Below are 18,702 nucleotides of genomic sequence, written 5' to 3' on the forward strand. Positions count from 1 at the left end.
CTCTTCCAATGAACGAAGGATTTTTCTTATTTTTCTCAAAAGCAGACACATGCTTCTGTTTGGATACGGTTGGTCGAGAACGTACGTTCAAGGAAATAGCAAGCGCGATTGAAACTAGGATTGATTTAGATGCCCCCGCATGTAATAGAGCTCTTGGGTATTATGCTCGGATATTGGGTGATGTTGATATGTCTAAGCGTGCCTTTGACAAAATCCTGGTTGAATGGGAAGGTTTTGCGTTTAAGGTGGAAGTGCAATAAGAAAGGAGACCTCTTTTCTGTCACCATTGCTATGTAATTGGACATAATATCATGACATGCAAATGGCTGCACCCAGAAGCGACTATAGAGGTTCTTTATCACGGTAAGAGATTGGTGGTTGACGAGCCTTCCACACATACTGTTCCCCCTCGATAACAATGGATACTGTTCTGGACTGACCAAAAGGATCTTTGGCCCATTTGCTTAGGCCCAATACAAACCAAAGCCCAGACTCTACGTTTGGCAATATTACTTGCGACACACCCCACCTCTATAAATAGGGGACTCACCGCAGTCCCCAAGGTATAATTTATCTCTCCCTCTAAACCCTCACTCTCTGATCTCTTTTGACTTGAGCGTTGGACTGCCTGCAGGTATGATCAGTGGCGCCGTCTGTGGGAAAATATAAGCTCTCCCCGTTTTTATATTTCTAAAAACCAAAGCTTTCCAAAAAACTACCATGGCTTCCAAAAGTGCCAACTCCCAAATACGAAGTGAGATTCGCATCCCTCAATGGGATGGTATGACATCCTCACCTTCAGTTGTGGAGACACCCAGAGAGGAACCTGCACAAATAGTTCCTCTTCAGCAAAGACCTCTGCAGGGTCCTCCACGACCTACAGAGACACCTGAAGACGCCACACCAACTGAAGCCCTCGTCAGCAACCTGCTCCGCACGGTTCAATGACAAACGTCATTAATCAAGGAACAAAACCGACGCCTGATGGATCTGGAGCAAACACGCCAACTAGCCCGAACTAGACGGACTTCTTCCCCAGTACGTATCAGAAGAGGAAGGAACCCTCGCCAGTCACGTTCCAGATCCCCGTGGCACTCAGTAAGCGTCAAGTCTCCGAGTTACACCAGGAGATCGACAAGAAGGAGGTCACCCAGACGATCTCCATCCAGGCGATCTCCTCCCAGACGATCTCCCCTGAGGAGATCTCCTCCTCGACGGTCTCCTCCAAGGGGATCTCCACCAAGACGTAACGGGCGTTCTTGGTCATCCTCTAACTATGAGGACACTCGTGATGTCCGGAATGATCGTAACGCTTACGGCCCATTCACACTGCGCATCCGAGAAGCTCCTATCCCCCGCGGGCTAAAGAAACCTCCACAGATGGACTCATACGACGGGACAACCGACCTGGATGAGCACATCAAGAACATTGAGGCAGTTCTCACTTACAGATCGATGCAAGGCGCCATAAAATGCAAGCTTTTCGTCACTACACTAAGGCGAGGAGCTGTCACCTGGTTCAAGAACTTACGGAGAAGAAACTCCATCGACTCATGGAGCGACCTCTGTTAGGAGTTCACGACCCACTTTACAGCTTCAAGGACGCAACCAAAAATGGTGGCATCCCTTGAAGCCATTGTCCAAGGAAAGAGCGAGCCTCTTCGAGACTACATCGAGAGGTTCAACAAAGAAGTTGTTCAGGTACGAGGTGTCGACGGAACAATGAAGCGGTATCTCATTGCCAAAGGTCTGCGCGAGGGAACAGACGTAAAGAAAGCTGTCCGCTTAGATCGCTCAAGGACTCTCAACGAGTTCTTAGCGATCGCAAAGATCTACATAGCTTATGAGGAGGAGATGTATGCGGACATCCTCAATGTAACACCCCGTTTTTCCAACATAAAAATTTCATAATAAAAATCAGAGTAATTCAACTTAAACAGAATGTCACATTCTTTTTCTAAAAACATAAACTGAATAAATAAATATTTATCCTTCAAAATCCAATATCATATTATTTTAAACTTCGCAGCGGAATAATTTCAACAACTTAAATAATCTTTGGCACAAGGGCCTTAATATAAAATCTCATAAAACTTAGTTCAACATCAATTCTTGAAAGATTCATAAAGTAATACGTATGGAACAGAAAGTAAAGACATAATCTCATCCCGTTACGTATCAGAGCACCTAAGACACACTTGTGAGGAGTCCACTCACGACCGCAACTAATCTTGGTTACCTTAGAATTATCGATTGGCAGGCCTTCTCTCTTCTCTTTGTCTTCTCTTCTCTTCTCTTCTCTTCTCTTCTCTTCTCTCTAAACCTTGTTTTCTCCAAATAATGATCGTACGTTCTATGTCTTTCTAAACCTAACTTCTCTTATTTATAACCCCTCATCTAATTTCTCTTACACCTCAAAATTACTCTTTTCCTCATAATCTTATTTATTTCTAAATTAAATATATATCTCTCCCACTTAATAATATTAATACACCAAATAACAAATATATTTCTTCACTGAATAACAAATATATTTCTACACCAGATAACATATATATTTCCACACAAAATAACAAATATATTTCTACAATAAATAACATATATATTTCTACACTAAATAACATATATATTTCTACACAAAATAACAAATATATTTCTACACCAAATAACATATATATTTCTACACAAAATAACAAATATATCTCTACATCAAATAACAAAAATATTTCTACGCAAAATAACAAATATATCTCTACATCAAATAACAAATATATTTCTACACAAAATAACCCCACAACTTAATATTTATTTTATTTTCGAATCTTATTTTATTAAACAATAAAATAAGTCACAATGTCTCATAAATTTCTCTAAAATCATATAAATCACATAAATCTTATAAATCACACTAATCATATAAATATATTCTAAAACTCATTTAAAATAATTAAATAATCGAAACGGGCGTTACACTCAACAAATCCAAGAAGGAGGAGCCTGCTGCTGAATCCTCCAAAAAGCCCTTCCATGAGAAAAAGAAGGAAGGCAAAGCTGCTCGTGAAAGCAAAAGACCCAACGATCACTTCACCGAGTACACTCCTTTGGCCATGTGAAGGGAGAAAATCCTCACCGAGATCGCTGTAGCCGATCTGACAGAAGCTAGCGTCAAGCCACCAAAGGCTCCATCTTAGGAGAGGAAAGGGGTCGACAAAACAAAGTACTGTCGATTCCAAAAATGTCACGGACACACCACCGATGAATGCGTCTATCTGAAGGATCTATCGAAATCCTCATTCAAAGGGGTCGGCTCAAACAGTTCGTAAAGAACCCGGAGGTAGAAAGAAAGACCGTCGAGCTCATCAATGACGACTCTGAACCTGGCAAAACAGTTGCCATGTCCGTGGAACATCTCGGTGATTTCCCTGACAACGTGAATATCACCCTCTACTCATGCACCTAGGAGCAGTTCCCCTCTGCCAACATCATCACGGGAGGAACACTGGACATCTTCATGGGAAGCATGAAGTGAAAGTTCGAAGAACTCACGAGCTTTAACTTGCTGGTCTCCTCTAACCACGCAGGAAGACCACCTTTGGCATTCTACGACTCAGAACTGCCTAGTGGAGCTTCAAATTCTGCTATTCCTTTGCTCGTGCGAGAATCGATCGCCAACCCAGACGTCCGTCGAGTCCTGATTGACACAGGGGCCTCGTGCGACATCATGTACACCAGCCTGTTCAAAAATCTTCAACTGACAGAGAAAAACCTTTCTCCTTACGTTGGAAATAAACTCTACGGCTTCAACGGTTCGTCTACTCAGCCATGGGGCTACGTAGAACTACTGGTCACCTTCGGCGAAAAAGAGGCCAAGAAAACAATAAAGATCCCGTTCCTGGTGATTGACCGCCCTTCTCTCTATAATTGCATCATAGGGAGAACCGGGCTCGCCCAACTGGGTGCTGCATGATCAACCGCTCATCTGAAGTTGGAATACCATGCAAAGGAGGGTGTCAACGCCTTTCTCAATGGAGACATCGAAGCTGCAAGGAGATGTTTCCTCATGGCTAATAAATCCCAGAACTCGGTTTCCCAATCCAGCAAGCCTGCTGAGGATAAAGGGAAAGCTGCTGCAAGTGCTCTCTCTCTCTCTCTCTCTCTCTCTCTCTCTCTCTCTCTCTCTCTCTCTCTCTCTCTCTCTCTCTCTCTCGTTACCTTCATAAAAAAAACATAACTTTTAAGTTTGGTTTATCAAGAGATAATTCTACTTATTCACATCTTAAATTTAATCATATACATCTCCATTAAATTCTCACAATATTATTTAACTTTTTTTACCCTCTATCTTTTTTAAGATATGTATTTGTGAAGTATCTTCTAAATATATGTGTGTGGAATATCTTATAAGTATCCAACAAAATATTTTTTTAAATTAATTCTGATATTTCTTGGATACGTATCCATAAATATCTGTGAGTATCTGAAGAGTATCTATATCTGATACAGATGCCCCTATATGTTTAGAGTATTTGGACTTCATACATGCTTAGTTGTGCTACGTGCAACTTTGCAAGCCTTTTACAACTTCTTTATATTTACTTTATTTGTCTTTGTTTAAGTTATATAAGTTTATTTTCAGATTAAAACTTGTCATCTCATCAACACTTTTGGTATTTAGTTCAAGGTTTTATCTAATGTTCACAAATAAAATAATATTGTATCACACATAAATGTGTTTTTTAGGCTTAATTACTTTTTTGGTCCCTTAATTTATTTTTTGGTTTCGTTTTGGTCTCTTAATTATTAAAAGTTTCGTTTCAGTCCCTTAACTTATTTTGGTCCCTTAACTGTCGATTCCAAAAATGTCACGGACACACCACCGATGACTGCGTCCATCTGAAGGATCTATCGAAATCCTCATTCAAAGGGGTCGGATCAAACAGTTCGTAAAGAACCCGGAGGTAGAAAGAAAGACCGTCGAGCTCATCGGTGACGACTCTGAACCTGGCAAAACAGTTGCCATGTCCGTGGAACATCTCAGTTGTAACGCCCTACTTTTATTATTTATTATTTTATTGAGATTAGATGTCTTTTTATAATTTAGTCGAGTTATTTTGATGAGTGATATTTTGTTAAGTTATATGTTGGTATTTACTAGTATAATATATTTGTTATTTTGTGTGGAAATATATATGTTATTTGGTGTAGAAATATATTTGTTATTTGGTGTAGAAATATATTCGTTATTTTGTGTGGAAATATATTGTTATTTGGTGTAGATATATATTTGTTATTTTGTGTAGAAATATATATGTTGTCTGGTGTAGAAATATATTTATTATTTGATGTATTATATATTTAGTGGGAGACTATATTTAGTAGAGAAATATAATTATTAGAATAAGTAGATTTGAGGGCTGAAATAGAAAGAAGAGAGTTATTGGGCCTAAATAGATTTAAGAAGAGAAGTTAGTATTATAAAAAGAGGAGATATTAGGTTGAAAGACTAACATATGCAAAAAAAACAAGGATTTGGAGAAAACAAGGTTTAGAGAGAAGAGAACAAGAGGAGAGAAGAACCAAGAGAAGGGCTGCCAATCGATAATTCTAAGGTAAGGGGGAGACTATCATTCGGTAATATTAAGTCTGTAATTCTGAATTTGCAATTAACATGTTCTAGGATTAGTTTGTGAGAATTTGCAAATTAGGGTTCTGAGAGAGAATTGTAATTAGATGATGAGAAGTTGTTAGATTGATGTAGAAATTGTGTACAGACCTTAGATAATCCATGGGTAATCATAATCATAGAGCTTGAAGTGAATTTATGTTGTTCATGAAGGTTTTCATGAAAAATGGGTCAAATGGTGATTTTTGTTGAAATGGTGTTTTAGTTCAAGTTTTATATGGATTTGGGTGTCTTTTCATGTTTAGAAACGTTTAAACAAACTTTGGGACCAAATTTGGGCTTAGGGGATTCAAAATTGGGATTTTGGGATGAAAAATGGAGTTTTCCCGAGAGCTATCTCTGACAGCATTCTTTGTTTCATGTTTTTGCATCTTTTACACACATTTCAGTTTTGAATTGGCTTTAGGTGTAAACACGAAAGTTGTAGGTATGGATGTTAGCTTTCTAACGCCGTTGGTTTGACTTCAAAAGGATTTATAGAACTTGAGTTATGGTCAAATTATTGCACGTAGGTCACAATGAATTTTTATGGACTTTTGCACAACTTTTTCGAATTGGCCTTTGTTGTAAACATGAAAGTTTTAGATAATTTTGTTAGCTTTCTAGTGGCTTTGGTTTGACGTGAATATGATTTTTAGTTTTTGAGTTATGATGAAAATACTTCAAGGAGGTCTTAGTGAAATTGTACGGTGACAACATTCTCTATTTCATGTTTTTGCGTTTTGTTCATATGTTTCTGTTTTGAATTGATCTTTGTTGTAAACATGTAAGTTGTTGATAATTGTGATATCTTTCCAGTAGCCTTGGTTTGACATGAAAATATGTTGTGCATGATTATTTATGTTCTTACAAAGATGCATGATGAATTGTCGATACTTGAATACGATGATATGATGAATTAATTGTGTGTTGTTATGTTGTTGTTAATATTATCAATGTGATATTGTTATATAAGTATTAATGTGAATTATATATGATGTTTTAAGATGCTAAGATGTTAAGACGTTAAGATGATATGAAGTTGTTAAGTCGTCGAGTCGTTATGAAGTCGTCAAGTTGTTAAGATGTTATGTTGTCAAGATGTTAAGATGTTAAGATGTCATAGATGTTCATGAAGTTTCTAAGACGTAAGATGTTGAGTCCAGCATACTCATTTAAAGAAGAGGGCTCATGCACTGGAGCTTTTGTTCAACCAGAGACGAGGGCTCATGCCCTGGAGCTTTTGCTCAACCAGAGACGAGGGCTCATGCCCTAGGAACTTTTGCTCAATAGCGACGAGGGCTTATGCCCTAGATTGGTACCACATGCATTTGCATTTTCATGATGATTCAAGATGATTTACGACGATAAGAGTTGCATAGTCGAGTCAAGATGATTTAAGACGAAGAGTTGCATAGTCGAATCGAGTCGTTAAGTTATGAAGTTTAAAGAAGTATCTAATGATGAATTATTATGATGATACACGGCGATGTATATGATTAACATTTGATGATATTGTGATGTTTATGTTTATGATTAAGAAGATATATGATTTATGATGTGATGCTACATGTTTATGATGATGATATGATGTTATATGATTTATGATGTGATGCTACATGTTTATGATGATGATATGATGCTATATGATTTATGATGTGATGCTACATGTTTATGATGATGATATGATGTTATATGATTTATGATATGATGCTATAAGATTTATGATATGATATGTTAATAATGTTTAAGTTGTTAAATGTAATTGATGAATTATATTCTTAATATTGTTGTTTGTGAAATCTCACCCCTTCTGCTTGAAAATGTTGCTTTTCGTAAGGGTAACTTGCAGGACACCAAGATTAGTTGCGGTCGTGAGTGGACTCCTCACAAGTGTGTGTCTTAGGTGCTCTGATACGTAACGGGATGGGGGTTTTGACTTTGTTTTTTATTCCTTACGTATTGTTTTATGACATCTTATAATAAAGATGTTGGACTGAATCAGTTATTATGTTTTAGACTATTTATGAGACTTTTATGATGAGTCCTTAGTGCCAAAGACTATTTATGATGTTGAAATATTTCCGCTGCGAGATTTTAAAGATTATATTGTTATATTTTGAAGGATAAATATTTATTTAACCCATTTGAGATTTTTATGAAATGTGACATTCCGTTAAAGATGTTAAACTCTAATTTTATTTAAGAAAATTTTATGTTGGGAAAACGGGGTGTTACATCGGTGATTTCCCTGAAAACGTGAATATCACCCCCTACTCATGCAACTGGGAGTAGTTCCCCTCTGCCAACATCATCACGGGAGGAACACTCGACATCTCCATGGGAAGCATGAAGTGAAAGTTCAAGAACTCACGAGCTTCAACTTGCTGGTCTCCTCTAACCATGCAGGAAGACCACCTTTGGTGTTCTACGACTCAGAACTGCCTGGTGGAGTTTCAAATTCTGCTATTCCTTTGCTCGTGCGAGAATCGATCGCCAACGCATACGACCGTCGAGTCCTGATTGACACAGGGGCCTCGTGCGACATCATGTACACCAGCCTGTTCAAAAATCTTCAACTGACAGAGAAAAACCTTTCTCCTTACGTTGGAAATGAACTCTACGGCTTCAACGGTTCGTCTACTCAGCCATGGAGCTACGTAGAACTACTGGTCACCTTCGTCGAAAAAGAGGCCAAGAAAACAATAAAGATCCCGTTCCTGGTGATTGATCGCCCTTCTCTCTATAATTGCATCATAGGGAGAACCGGGCTCGCCCAACTGGGTGCTACATGATCAACCGCTCATCTGAAGTTGAAATACCATGCAAAGGAGGGCGTCATCGCCTTTCTTAATGGAGACATCAAAGCTGCAAGGAGATGTTTCCTCCTGGCTAATAAATCCCAGAACTCGGTTTCCCAATCCAGCAAGCCTGCTGAGGACAAAGGGAAAGCTGCTGCAAGCTCTCTCTCTCTCTCTCTCTCTCTCTCTCTCTCTCTCTCTCTCTCTCTCTCTCTCTCTCTCTCTCTCTCTCTCTCTCTCTCTCTCTCTCTCTCTCTCTCTCTCTCTCTCTCTCTCTCTCTCTCTCTCGTTACCTTCATAAAAAAAAACATAACTTTTAAGTTTGGTTTATCAAGAGATAATTCTACTTATTCACATCTTAAATTTAATCATATACATCTCCATTAAATTCTCACAATATTATTTAACTTTTTTTACCCTCTGTCTTTTTTAAGATATGTATTTGTGAAGTATCTTCTAAATATATGTGTGTTTGTGTGTGGAATATCTTATAAGTATCAAACAAAATATTTTTTTTAAATTAATTCTGATATTTCTTGGATACGTATAAACAAATATCTGTGAGTATCTGAAGAGTATCTATATCTGATACAGACGCCCCTCTATGTTTAGAGTATTTGGACTTCATAGATGCTTAGTTGTGCTACGTGCAACTTTGCAAGCCTTTTACAACTTCTTTATATTTACTTTATTTGTCTTTGTTTAAGTTATATAAGTTTATTTTCAGATTAAAACTTGTCATCTCATCAACACTTTTGGTATTTAGTTCAAGGTTTTATCTAATGTTCACAAATAAAATAATATTGTATCACACATAAATGTGTTTTTTTAGGCTTAATTACTCTTTTGGTCCCTTAATTTATTTTTTGGTTTCGTTTTGGTCTCTTAACTATTAAAAGTTTCGTTTCAGTCCCTTAACTTATTTTTGGGTTTTCTTTTGGTCCCTTAACTATTAAAAGTTTTGTTTTGGTCCCTTAACTGATTTTTTGGTTTCGTTTTGGTCTCGTAACTCTAATACATTCATCCTAACTCTTATAATAGAAATAAGGGTTAGTTATGTTTTTGGTCCCTACAAAATTGCAACCTTGTAAGTTTAGTCCTTACTTAATTTTAATAGCATTTTTAATCCCTACAAAAAAAAATTTACTTATAATTTTAGTCCCTGCTAAAATAAATTTTGTTTAATTATCCTTAAACTCTTAAATTTTTTAACGATTCTTTTTATACAAGTTTAGAACGCTATGAACGGTTCATTTACTAAAATCTATAATTTTTTAACATGAAATAAATTAAATATGAATTTTTTAAAACGACATAAGTTTAAGATATAAGTAACAAAAATATGGACGTAGAAATCAAATTTTTGCGATATTTTTTTCGGAGGACCTTTTAATAACGTTCTTAACACGCCTGTAAAAAATTGTTGAAAAACTTAAGAGTTTAAGCATAAATTAAACAAATTTGGATTGAGTAAGGACTAATATTGAGTGCAGAAATTTTTTGTAGGGATTAAAAATACTATTAAAATTAAGTAAGGACTAAACTTACAAGGTCGCCATTTTGTAGGGACCAAAAACATAATTAACCTAGAAATAATTTAATCCAAATCCTTATGTGATTGTGGTATATATACCAACATAAAAAAATATAATCAATTCGGTTATAATAGAAATGATTTAAGCCAAAAATTAAGCGTGTATGTGGTATATCTTTAACAACATATTTTTATGGCATAAAATTTCTTCACTAGTTTTTTCTCTTATCGAGTTAAATGAATAATTAATTATAAAGGATGGATAATTTTTAAAATGTTAAATAGAACGGTTGAAGTTGAAGAAGAGAGGGGATCGAGAATTTTCCATTCCACATGACGTAGGCGGCCGTGCAAAGGGTATTTTGGTCAATCGGGGAAACACAATCAAAGGAAAGAAACGCGTTTCCATTGATATAAATAATGAAGAAAAGTGTTGTGTGAATTGTGAATTGTGAATTGAAGAAGAAGAAGAAGAAAAAGAGAATATGGGGAGAAAAGAAGAAGAAGTGGCGGTTGGAGTTCCAGTATATGAAAGGAACGGAATCCCTTCTAACGCGATAATCGGAGATCCCAAAGGTATTCCAATTCAACAGACTATTTACAGAGACACTCCTGCTCCTTTCAATTGTCCTCACTGTGCCAATACCTCTCTCACTACTATCAGGTTGGTTCTTTTCTTTTCTTTTTTCTTAAAACAAAACTCGGTATCTGACTCAACGATCATCGATCCAAGAATTCATATTAAGAAGAAATCTTGTTTACATTAATCACCGCCGCAGATCAAAGATTAGTCTAGCTGCTTTTGTTGGATGCTTGATGCCGATGATGCTTGGAGTTTGTTTTCTCTGTCCTTCAATGGACTGTCTCTGGCATAAATATCACTACTGTCCTCAATGCCACCAAAAGGTAATACTAATACTACTACTGGACTGTAGTATCTGGTATGACTATATTGATGTAATTATCTGGCTTTCGTATGTATGTAGGTTGCTGATTTTGAGAAATCAGATCCCTGTATTGTGATGGATCCACCAAGCTGGACGCTGGAGAGCTTTGCATTGGCTGGATACTAGTATGATAGCCATTTGGACTATGTGAAGTTGAAACTTTTGTTGTTGTTCTTCATTGCTCTTATTAAGTTTCTTAAGAACTAGATTTTATATGTGTACATTGATTGGATTAGAAAGCTTGCTTGTTACTTTAATTCTAATTTTCCAGTTCTACAATTGCTGCCTAGCTGTAATAATTGAATGAGAATTGTGCAGGTCCCCATAAAACTACTTTTCTACCAGAGTTTTATACGCTAGTTAATTAAATTGGATTACACTAAGAAGGAAACAATAAGAGTTATTTGGATTACTCTAAGAAGAAAAACATTGATGTTAATTTGATCACATACAAGCCACGTAGTTTACAAATAATATATGTTTATTGATTAGGGTGCAGGTCTCTGTTAGTAAACTAAGCAGGCATATTTCAAATACAACCAAAGTTAACAGCAAACACACAAATTTATGATTAAATCGAAGATTATGAAATATGAGATTTAATTAGCTTTAATTCGAGATGTCAAGTTCCAATTTGTACACTCACTAGTTTCGTAGATATGCTACGAAGATATGTGCAAGACTTTAAAGTTGATGGAATTTATTACACCACTTTCAATTCATTTCATCTCTTCTTAGTTCTTACTATAAACATTTCACCCTTTATTACCAAAGCCTTCATTTTTTAGTCCATGTGCATGAGTGAATTGTTTTTCGTTTCTCCTCCCATGTAGCCTTTTCACTTAAATCTGATAAGTAGATTCTTGATTGGTTTGTTTGTGCTTAATAATTTGAGCAACCAATGGTTTGTAGATAGTAGATGTGAACTTCTCAAATTTATCTTCACTGCTGGAATAATTTACTGATTAGATGGTGTTGTAGATAGTATATATAGATGTAGATACTTGATTAGGTTGAGCTCATGGCTATGTTATATAAACAGGTTCCCTTTCAAATTGTTGATTTATACAGGACAAAGGTTAAAAAAATTATTTTGATCATAATTTCTGCAGCCATGGGATTTTTACAGATAAAGGTTTTATTAAATGGCAGAATAAATGTTTTTATTGGGAGATCATAAGTTTTATATCAGACATAAACTAGTTTTTAGAAAAGAGAAAAAAAAAAAGATTTTGAACTTGCTCTGCATGCAGTAGCAGTTTGGTTCAATTTGATTTCATATTACAACTGTTCAATTCAGTTCGTACAGAACTACTTTAGTTGAGACCAGTTTGGCGTTGTTGAACTAGTGAGTTGTAACAAAGAACCTGTTCAGTTCGGTTAAAGACGAAACAGAACTGGTTCGGTTTTCCTGAACTGCAAACCAGTTTGGTTCACATATGGTTTCCAGTTCAAAACTGAACTTCGTCCATGCTGATAATTGTGGTGTGGTAATTGTAGAAGGGTGTTGTTTCTGCGAGTTATTGGAGGATTGCTTATAGGAAATAATGAAAATTTCCAATATTGATCATGAGAAGGATCATTGCTCGGTAAAAAAAATGCAAATGCTAGTAATTAGTGTTGTTAGTTATTGTTGTGGGTGGGAATCAAACCGCTAACATCCTTATCACTCCACTCCCTAACTCATCCACCCCGGCCACGGGCAACCAAACTATCCTATGTCTCCCAAATGATACGTCGCAACTGGTGGAAGTTGAACCCATTGGATGCAGCAACACCACTGTTGCCACTGGTCCAGACTTTTTTGCAAATGAAGTAATTTATAGGTTTGAAGAGGAGCTAGTTGTCCCGTTTAAGCGTGTATTTGGTTCCGAGGCGGTGAGAATTGATTTTGTATAATTTATTACGACTAAAAGCGAGCTAAATGTAAAGTGGTTTTTGTTTGGATATATTTATATAAATGTGAGTTGAACAAATAATTCAAGGCTGAATTCAAATGTAGAAATCAAAAGCTGCAATTTCTTCAAGAATAAATCCTAGAAGCAAAATCAGTTCTACTTCAAAACTTACAAACATGTCAAAATCAATTTTACTCCTCCAGAAAATGATGACACTTTTGCTTGTAAGATTTAGTCTTCTAGTAGGATTTATTCTTCAAAACTTTGCTTCTATCATCTTACAATTTCACTCGTTGAGAACAAGATGACACTATTAAAGATTTCCCAATTGGCGTGGACTTTGTTTTATGGCATAGACTCCCCACAAAAGATGATTGATCAAAAAGGGGTATCTTGAATGGGGAAGAAGCATATGTATTGGTGGCCAAGGTATAGAGAAGTCATTGTATTGTTTTTTGAATGCCCTTTTGGGGTGAATGAAGTTCTATTTTTAGTTTGTTATTGTCTAGGGGATTTAGCGATTAAGAAATGCAAAATTGTTTAGTCAGATTTGTGATAATATTTTTCAGATGGTTGAACATACAAAACTACAGGTATGTAATTTAATTATGCATTTAATCAAGGGTGTACTTTGTTAATGGATTGTTTGAGAGCAATACATGGCTACTGTCAGATGCAGGCACTGTTTGGAATTGGGAAGAATTGCATTAAAAATGGCAGAAAACAAAGGGAACAGAGGTGGTGTTGTAATATAAAAGCCATTGACAATGCATATGAAGGACTTCCAATAATAAAATAAACAAACATGGGTGTACTAATGTTTTTTTCTTGGGAGAGCATTAAATTAATTGATCGGAGTGTTTTTGAGTTCAAGCGTGAGTTGTTAGATATATATAATTGTCTCTAATGGAATTCAAAAATATCGATTATAAATGAGTTCAACATTAGATATATAACCCTATGCGGAGAGTTTTACTCTATAAGTTTTGGTATCAAATAGGTACTTCCATTTAGGAACATACCTACATCTATGGTCCCACACATAGATACTTAGGCGGTCCCACACATGCACATAACTCAGTTTATACATTTTTAGTTTTAACAGTTTTGAAATAATTAGGTCTCACAAATTTAGAGTTGTTATTTGTATAACCACACTTGTGACAACACATCTTACACTGTATATATTTTCACTTCAAATACCATACTCGTAAATCAAGGCTGCTAAAAAAAATAAAATCTAAATTGGAAATTATATAGCAAAGATATAAACATACATTGTCATTGTCGGTTGTTGATGTTCGTATATCAATTCTCTAATAAACTTATCTAATTATCTAATTTTCCTAAAACATTATTAATTGATTTTCATATTTTTCTGTTTTGTGGTGGCTGGGTTTGAACCCCGGACCAACTGAGTTAAACTCACGAAGATTGATTGATTTTCATATAAAAGTATATAAAACATTTTTTTTCATTTTTGTAATATGATATTTAATTATTTTTCTAATGCATGTATGACTTATAGAATAATACTGAGTAAATATCATTCATTTTCAACTTGAAAATATTAAAAACTTATGTGAAATCTATTATGTAATATTTTCTCTTGCTCGTTTCGAACTAAGTTAGGGAAGGTGGAGATTGCATAATCTAACCAATCTTTTTTTTTTTGACAAGATAATCTAACCAATCTATTATGCAGTATTTGGCATATTTCTTATTGTTGATTGAATTTTTTTTTTTTACAAAGTCGCCTCATCATCATCACTATTTTTAAGGGCATCTTCTGTAATAGAGCTACTTAATTTAGGTGTTTAGATGAGTTTTACATGTATATATCATCTATTTTATAATTTTTTAATGTTAATATTTTCAATCTAGCAATTAAAATAAAAAAAAAAAAACCAACTCAGTTTCATAATAATTCTATATCATTGTAGTTTTTTTTAAGTAGCATAGTGGTTCGAAATTCATTTTTAAGGTGAATAAGTAGGGTGTTTAGGGTTCGAACATTGGTTCTTACATATATTATACAATGTCCTAATCAACTGAGCTATGTTTACTGGACATATCATTTTATTTTAGTAACACTCATTTATTTTAGTACAATTAATTAAATGAAGTATGCGAAAAAGTGAAGAGAGATGATCATTATATAGCATCATTCTCTACTAGCACTCATCAACGAGTTAAGATCATCTTCATCTATGATTTTCTTCATTTTTTCCATACCAATAGATGTAACAATTTAGTTTGATGCTCATTAGTTAAAGTAGTCAGTATTGTAGATCTTCAATTGAAAGTCAAGGTCCCTCCCTCCTATCTTTGGTTTTTATGCATCTGATGAAGATTTGTTGATTGAAATTAACATTTCAACTATTACTCTTATATGAATGTCAAGTTCAACCCAAACAATATTTAATTTAAAAATAAAAATGTACTCATATGAGTGGTGGGGCAACATTATACAAAGTACAAACATCTTTTGAATTTTAATATATCAGTGGTCAACAGTCAAGCAACCATGATAATTTCTTTTACACGTGAGGTTTTCATTAAACACTTTTTCGTATATAATTAATTGAAAGAAATCGCAGGAAAAATGGTTAAATATATTTATGGTTTTTTTAATTAAATCAACTTTTATTTTTTATTTCTCTAAAAATATTCTTCAAATTTTGGTTTCTCTAAAAATTTTGTTACAAATTTTAGTCCTTGCTTTTTTTTTTTTTTATCTTAAATTCTTTTAAAAACCTTAAGACCTTTAAATGTATTCAAGGTCGATCCAACGTATATAAAATAAATTTTAAGATATGACACTCTTAAAGTTCATAATAGTATTTTAATAATATAACTAAAATTGTGTTCAAATTTTATCTTTTAAACATTTTTGAATACAAAATCATTTATATTAAAGGAAATTGCTACTTATAGCGAAGGAAATCTCACGAAAATGTCTCGATCTCAAAACTACCCAATGTATGACAAAAAAACAACCCCATAGCCTCCCATGAATTCTTACAGCAACCAATTCAATTGGCTAATTTTCCTTCGCAAACTGTTCGTGGTTAATTTTATCGGGACAAATAGCACCGCTCTATATTAAATTGATGAAATCAATTTTGTTTACCATTTTGTTTTAAATTGAAAATAAAGTAAACGATTTAATTTTAGTTAAGAAAATAATAGAATACAAAGTTTCTTATTAAGTAATTTTTTTTAGGCCTGAAGTGATGTTTGGTGATCTTACACTTGCGCCGACTCTAAAAGTGTCAATTGTCATGTATTATTATAGTCTTTGAATGAATCAAAGTTATAAACATATTCTTAAATTTATCTTATCTTATTGAGTTTTGTCACCAAATGTGTCTTTTGTTAGTCATTTAGTCCATAAAATTACTAACAAAAGACACACTAATGACTATTTATCCAAAGATATTTTTTGGTTTACTCAAAAAAAAAAAAAAAACAGTATAATGAATAGACGGTTTATTTCTTGAAATTATAACATGTTTCAATCAAAATGGTCCCTATTTTAAGTTTAGCCACTAAACAACAATAACATAATGTAGCAAGACAAATGTATATATAATCATCTTCTATATTGATTTCATATCACTATCATACTTTCATTTAACGAGTCATGTGACATTGTCTAACGACTTAACTTATTGATGGACTGGTTTGACTAACGCATTACAATTCCATACAAAATTGGTAAATAGGAGTCACAAACAGGTCTAACCCCCTAAAAGGCGGGTAAATCATCAACGGAAGGTGGGCAGATCATCAGCGGAAGACAAGGCCCTTTCTTGCTTGTAGCAAGTGAGGAGGGAGATTTTATATTAGTTCGAGACGAAATTTTTTATGATTACAATTTCAGAGACGAAATTGTTTATTCACTCCACTAATGTTTTGTTGGATGTATTTGAGACTCGAGTAATGTTATGAATAAGATTGAAAAGAAAAGAGTTAAACATCTGTCAAAAAAAATAATGAGACAAAAAGATAGCAGTGGTCTATGGACTAAGTCTGAATTCTCCAATATCACTTCTTTTAATGAAGAGATGATGATATAGGACTACAAAGGTAAATCTTTGGTGCTGTTAATGTCCATCCCACTATCGAAAAAGAAGACATATGGAGCAAAAAAGGTCCAGTGACTTAACAGAGAACAAAACAACATGTCTCATGTTGTCAAGCAATTCAACTCATTAAACCATATCCCAAGTCAAAACCAGTAGTGGACTTGGACCCATTAACATGCATTAAAAGAAGAGTATTTTTATTTTTATTTTTTTAGTATGCTTTTCACATAGATTGGCAAAGCAACTAGAAAATAAAGTATGCTAGAAACAATTGATCTATTCACTTTCAGAGCTTACTTTTACGTGTCCAATCATAAAAGAGTAATACATTGATTAATTTTATTTTTTTTATTAATTGGTGTTTTGAATATGAGTATTATTCATCCCTGCTTTTCAATTAGAGGCCCAGATAATTTTCTGGATATTAAAAATTAAAAGAACCAAACAATTATTCCTTTGCTTTGAAATGATACCACTCATTACCGAATCTAAGTTAAAGGAGCAATAACAAATTATGTGGAATTCACTATAGACTACAGTAACTATCGATACAGGATAGTTCAACTAATTTAAATTTATGCATTATCCTTACCAATTGAGTTAAACTCGGAGACAACTAATTTAAATTTAGAAATAAAGAATTTGAGCCACTACGAAATGGTTGAAACCCTAGTAGATATTAATATTTAATATAATAATTAATTATTAATATATATTGTTCTAGGTACCCACTCCAAGATTTCTATATATCCAACTATAAAAGTGAATTTGGGATTCTTAACTTTGTCATGTCACATTGAAGAACAATAACAAATTTTCACTCTAGCGTTTCTCTTAAAATAAATTAAGAATCCGAAATGAATCATATACCTCCAAACAAGGATTTAAATACAGATCCGTTACCGCGAAAACGGCCACAACAAAAAGGTAGAGGTAGCCACCGATATTGTTTTTACCTGTGTTTTTAGGGTGAAACCTTAATGAAACCCATTCTAAATCTCCATGATTCTCCTTCCACATCCCCTAGCTAGTTGACTTCCTTTTTCTATTGTTGATTCTACAATAAAGAAAAAGTTGATCTAGAAATAGAATAACGATCCTTACAAATGACTTTTGTAAGAAGTAAAAACATATCTTACATTAAAGAATCGTGAGATGGCCTAATCTTTATATTAGCTGATATGTTTGCTTATGCATATTAAAATGTTTAAAACTTAATGATCATATATTATCTGTATATCTATGTGGTGTCTTAGACTTAGGACTTGTGTCCTAAAGTCGTCTTTTGTGAATATCATATAACCATGTAAGTTGAAGTACTTTGCTTAATTTCAAGTATCATGTTGGGTTAAATTGGTAATGGACAACCAGAGTTAATGGCTGGATACATACTAACGTAGTGTAATTGATTTTGCTTGCTTCCCCTTGAAGAAATCTAAGTTACGTTGTAGTGAATGTATTCAGTTAAACCCGTGGTAAAGGTTTTGCTTGAATGCATGCATGGGTGATCTTGTTGTGGTCTGTGGTACCCTTACTATGAACATTGTATTTGGTTCTTAGTCGACTCGACTAGACTTGATTAGCCTTTCCAAAGAGTGTCTAGCGTAGAAGGTTAAATTACCTACCATCTAAGGCTGCATTCAAATACTTGTTTGATTAAATGTGTTTGTTGAATATACATTGTCACGTTCTTGATCCACTTACTCACATTATGTCATATAAGATCATGGGTAACAATATTAATATAGATGAGTTCCAGCTGATTCAAC

The 18,702-nt window shown here is 34.3% G+C and overlaps 1 protein-coding gene across 1 annotated transcript; it reads left to right on the forward strand.

Moving 5' to 3' along the window:
• The first annotated feature begins 10,448 nt into the window (after positions 1–10,448).
• On the forward strand, positions 10,449–11,223 carry GILP (GSH-induced LITAF domain protein). Its single transcript, XM_085724211.1, has 3 exons — positions 10,449–10,661; positions 10,777–10,903; positions 10,984–11,223. The coding sequence occupies exons 1-3, from the start codon at positions 10,483–10,485 to the stop codon at positions 11,068–11,070; spliced, it is 393 nt and encodes a 130-aa protein (XP_085580337.1). The 5' UTR covers positions 10,449–10,482; the 3' UTR covers positions 11,071–11,223.
• Positions 11,224–18,702: the final 7,479 nt, after the last annotated feature.

Source organism: Medicago sativa, chromosome 7 (genome assembly GCF_051527215.1).
Source record: "Medicago sativa cultivar Bolivia chromosome 7, Bolivia_mono, whole genome shotgun sequence".
NCBI classification, from domain to species: domain Eukaryota; kingdom Viridiplantae; phylum Streptophyta; class Magnoliopsida; order Fabales; family Fabaceae; genus Medicago; species Medicago sativa.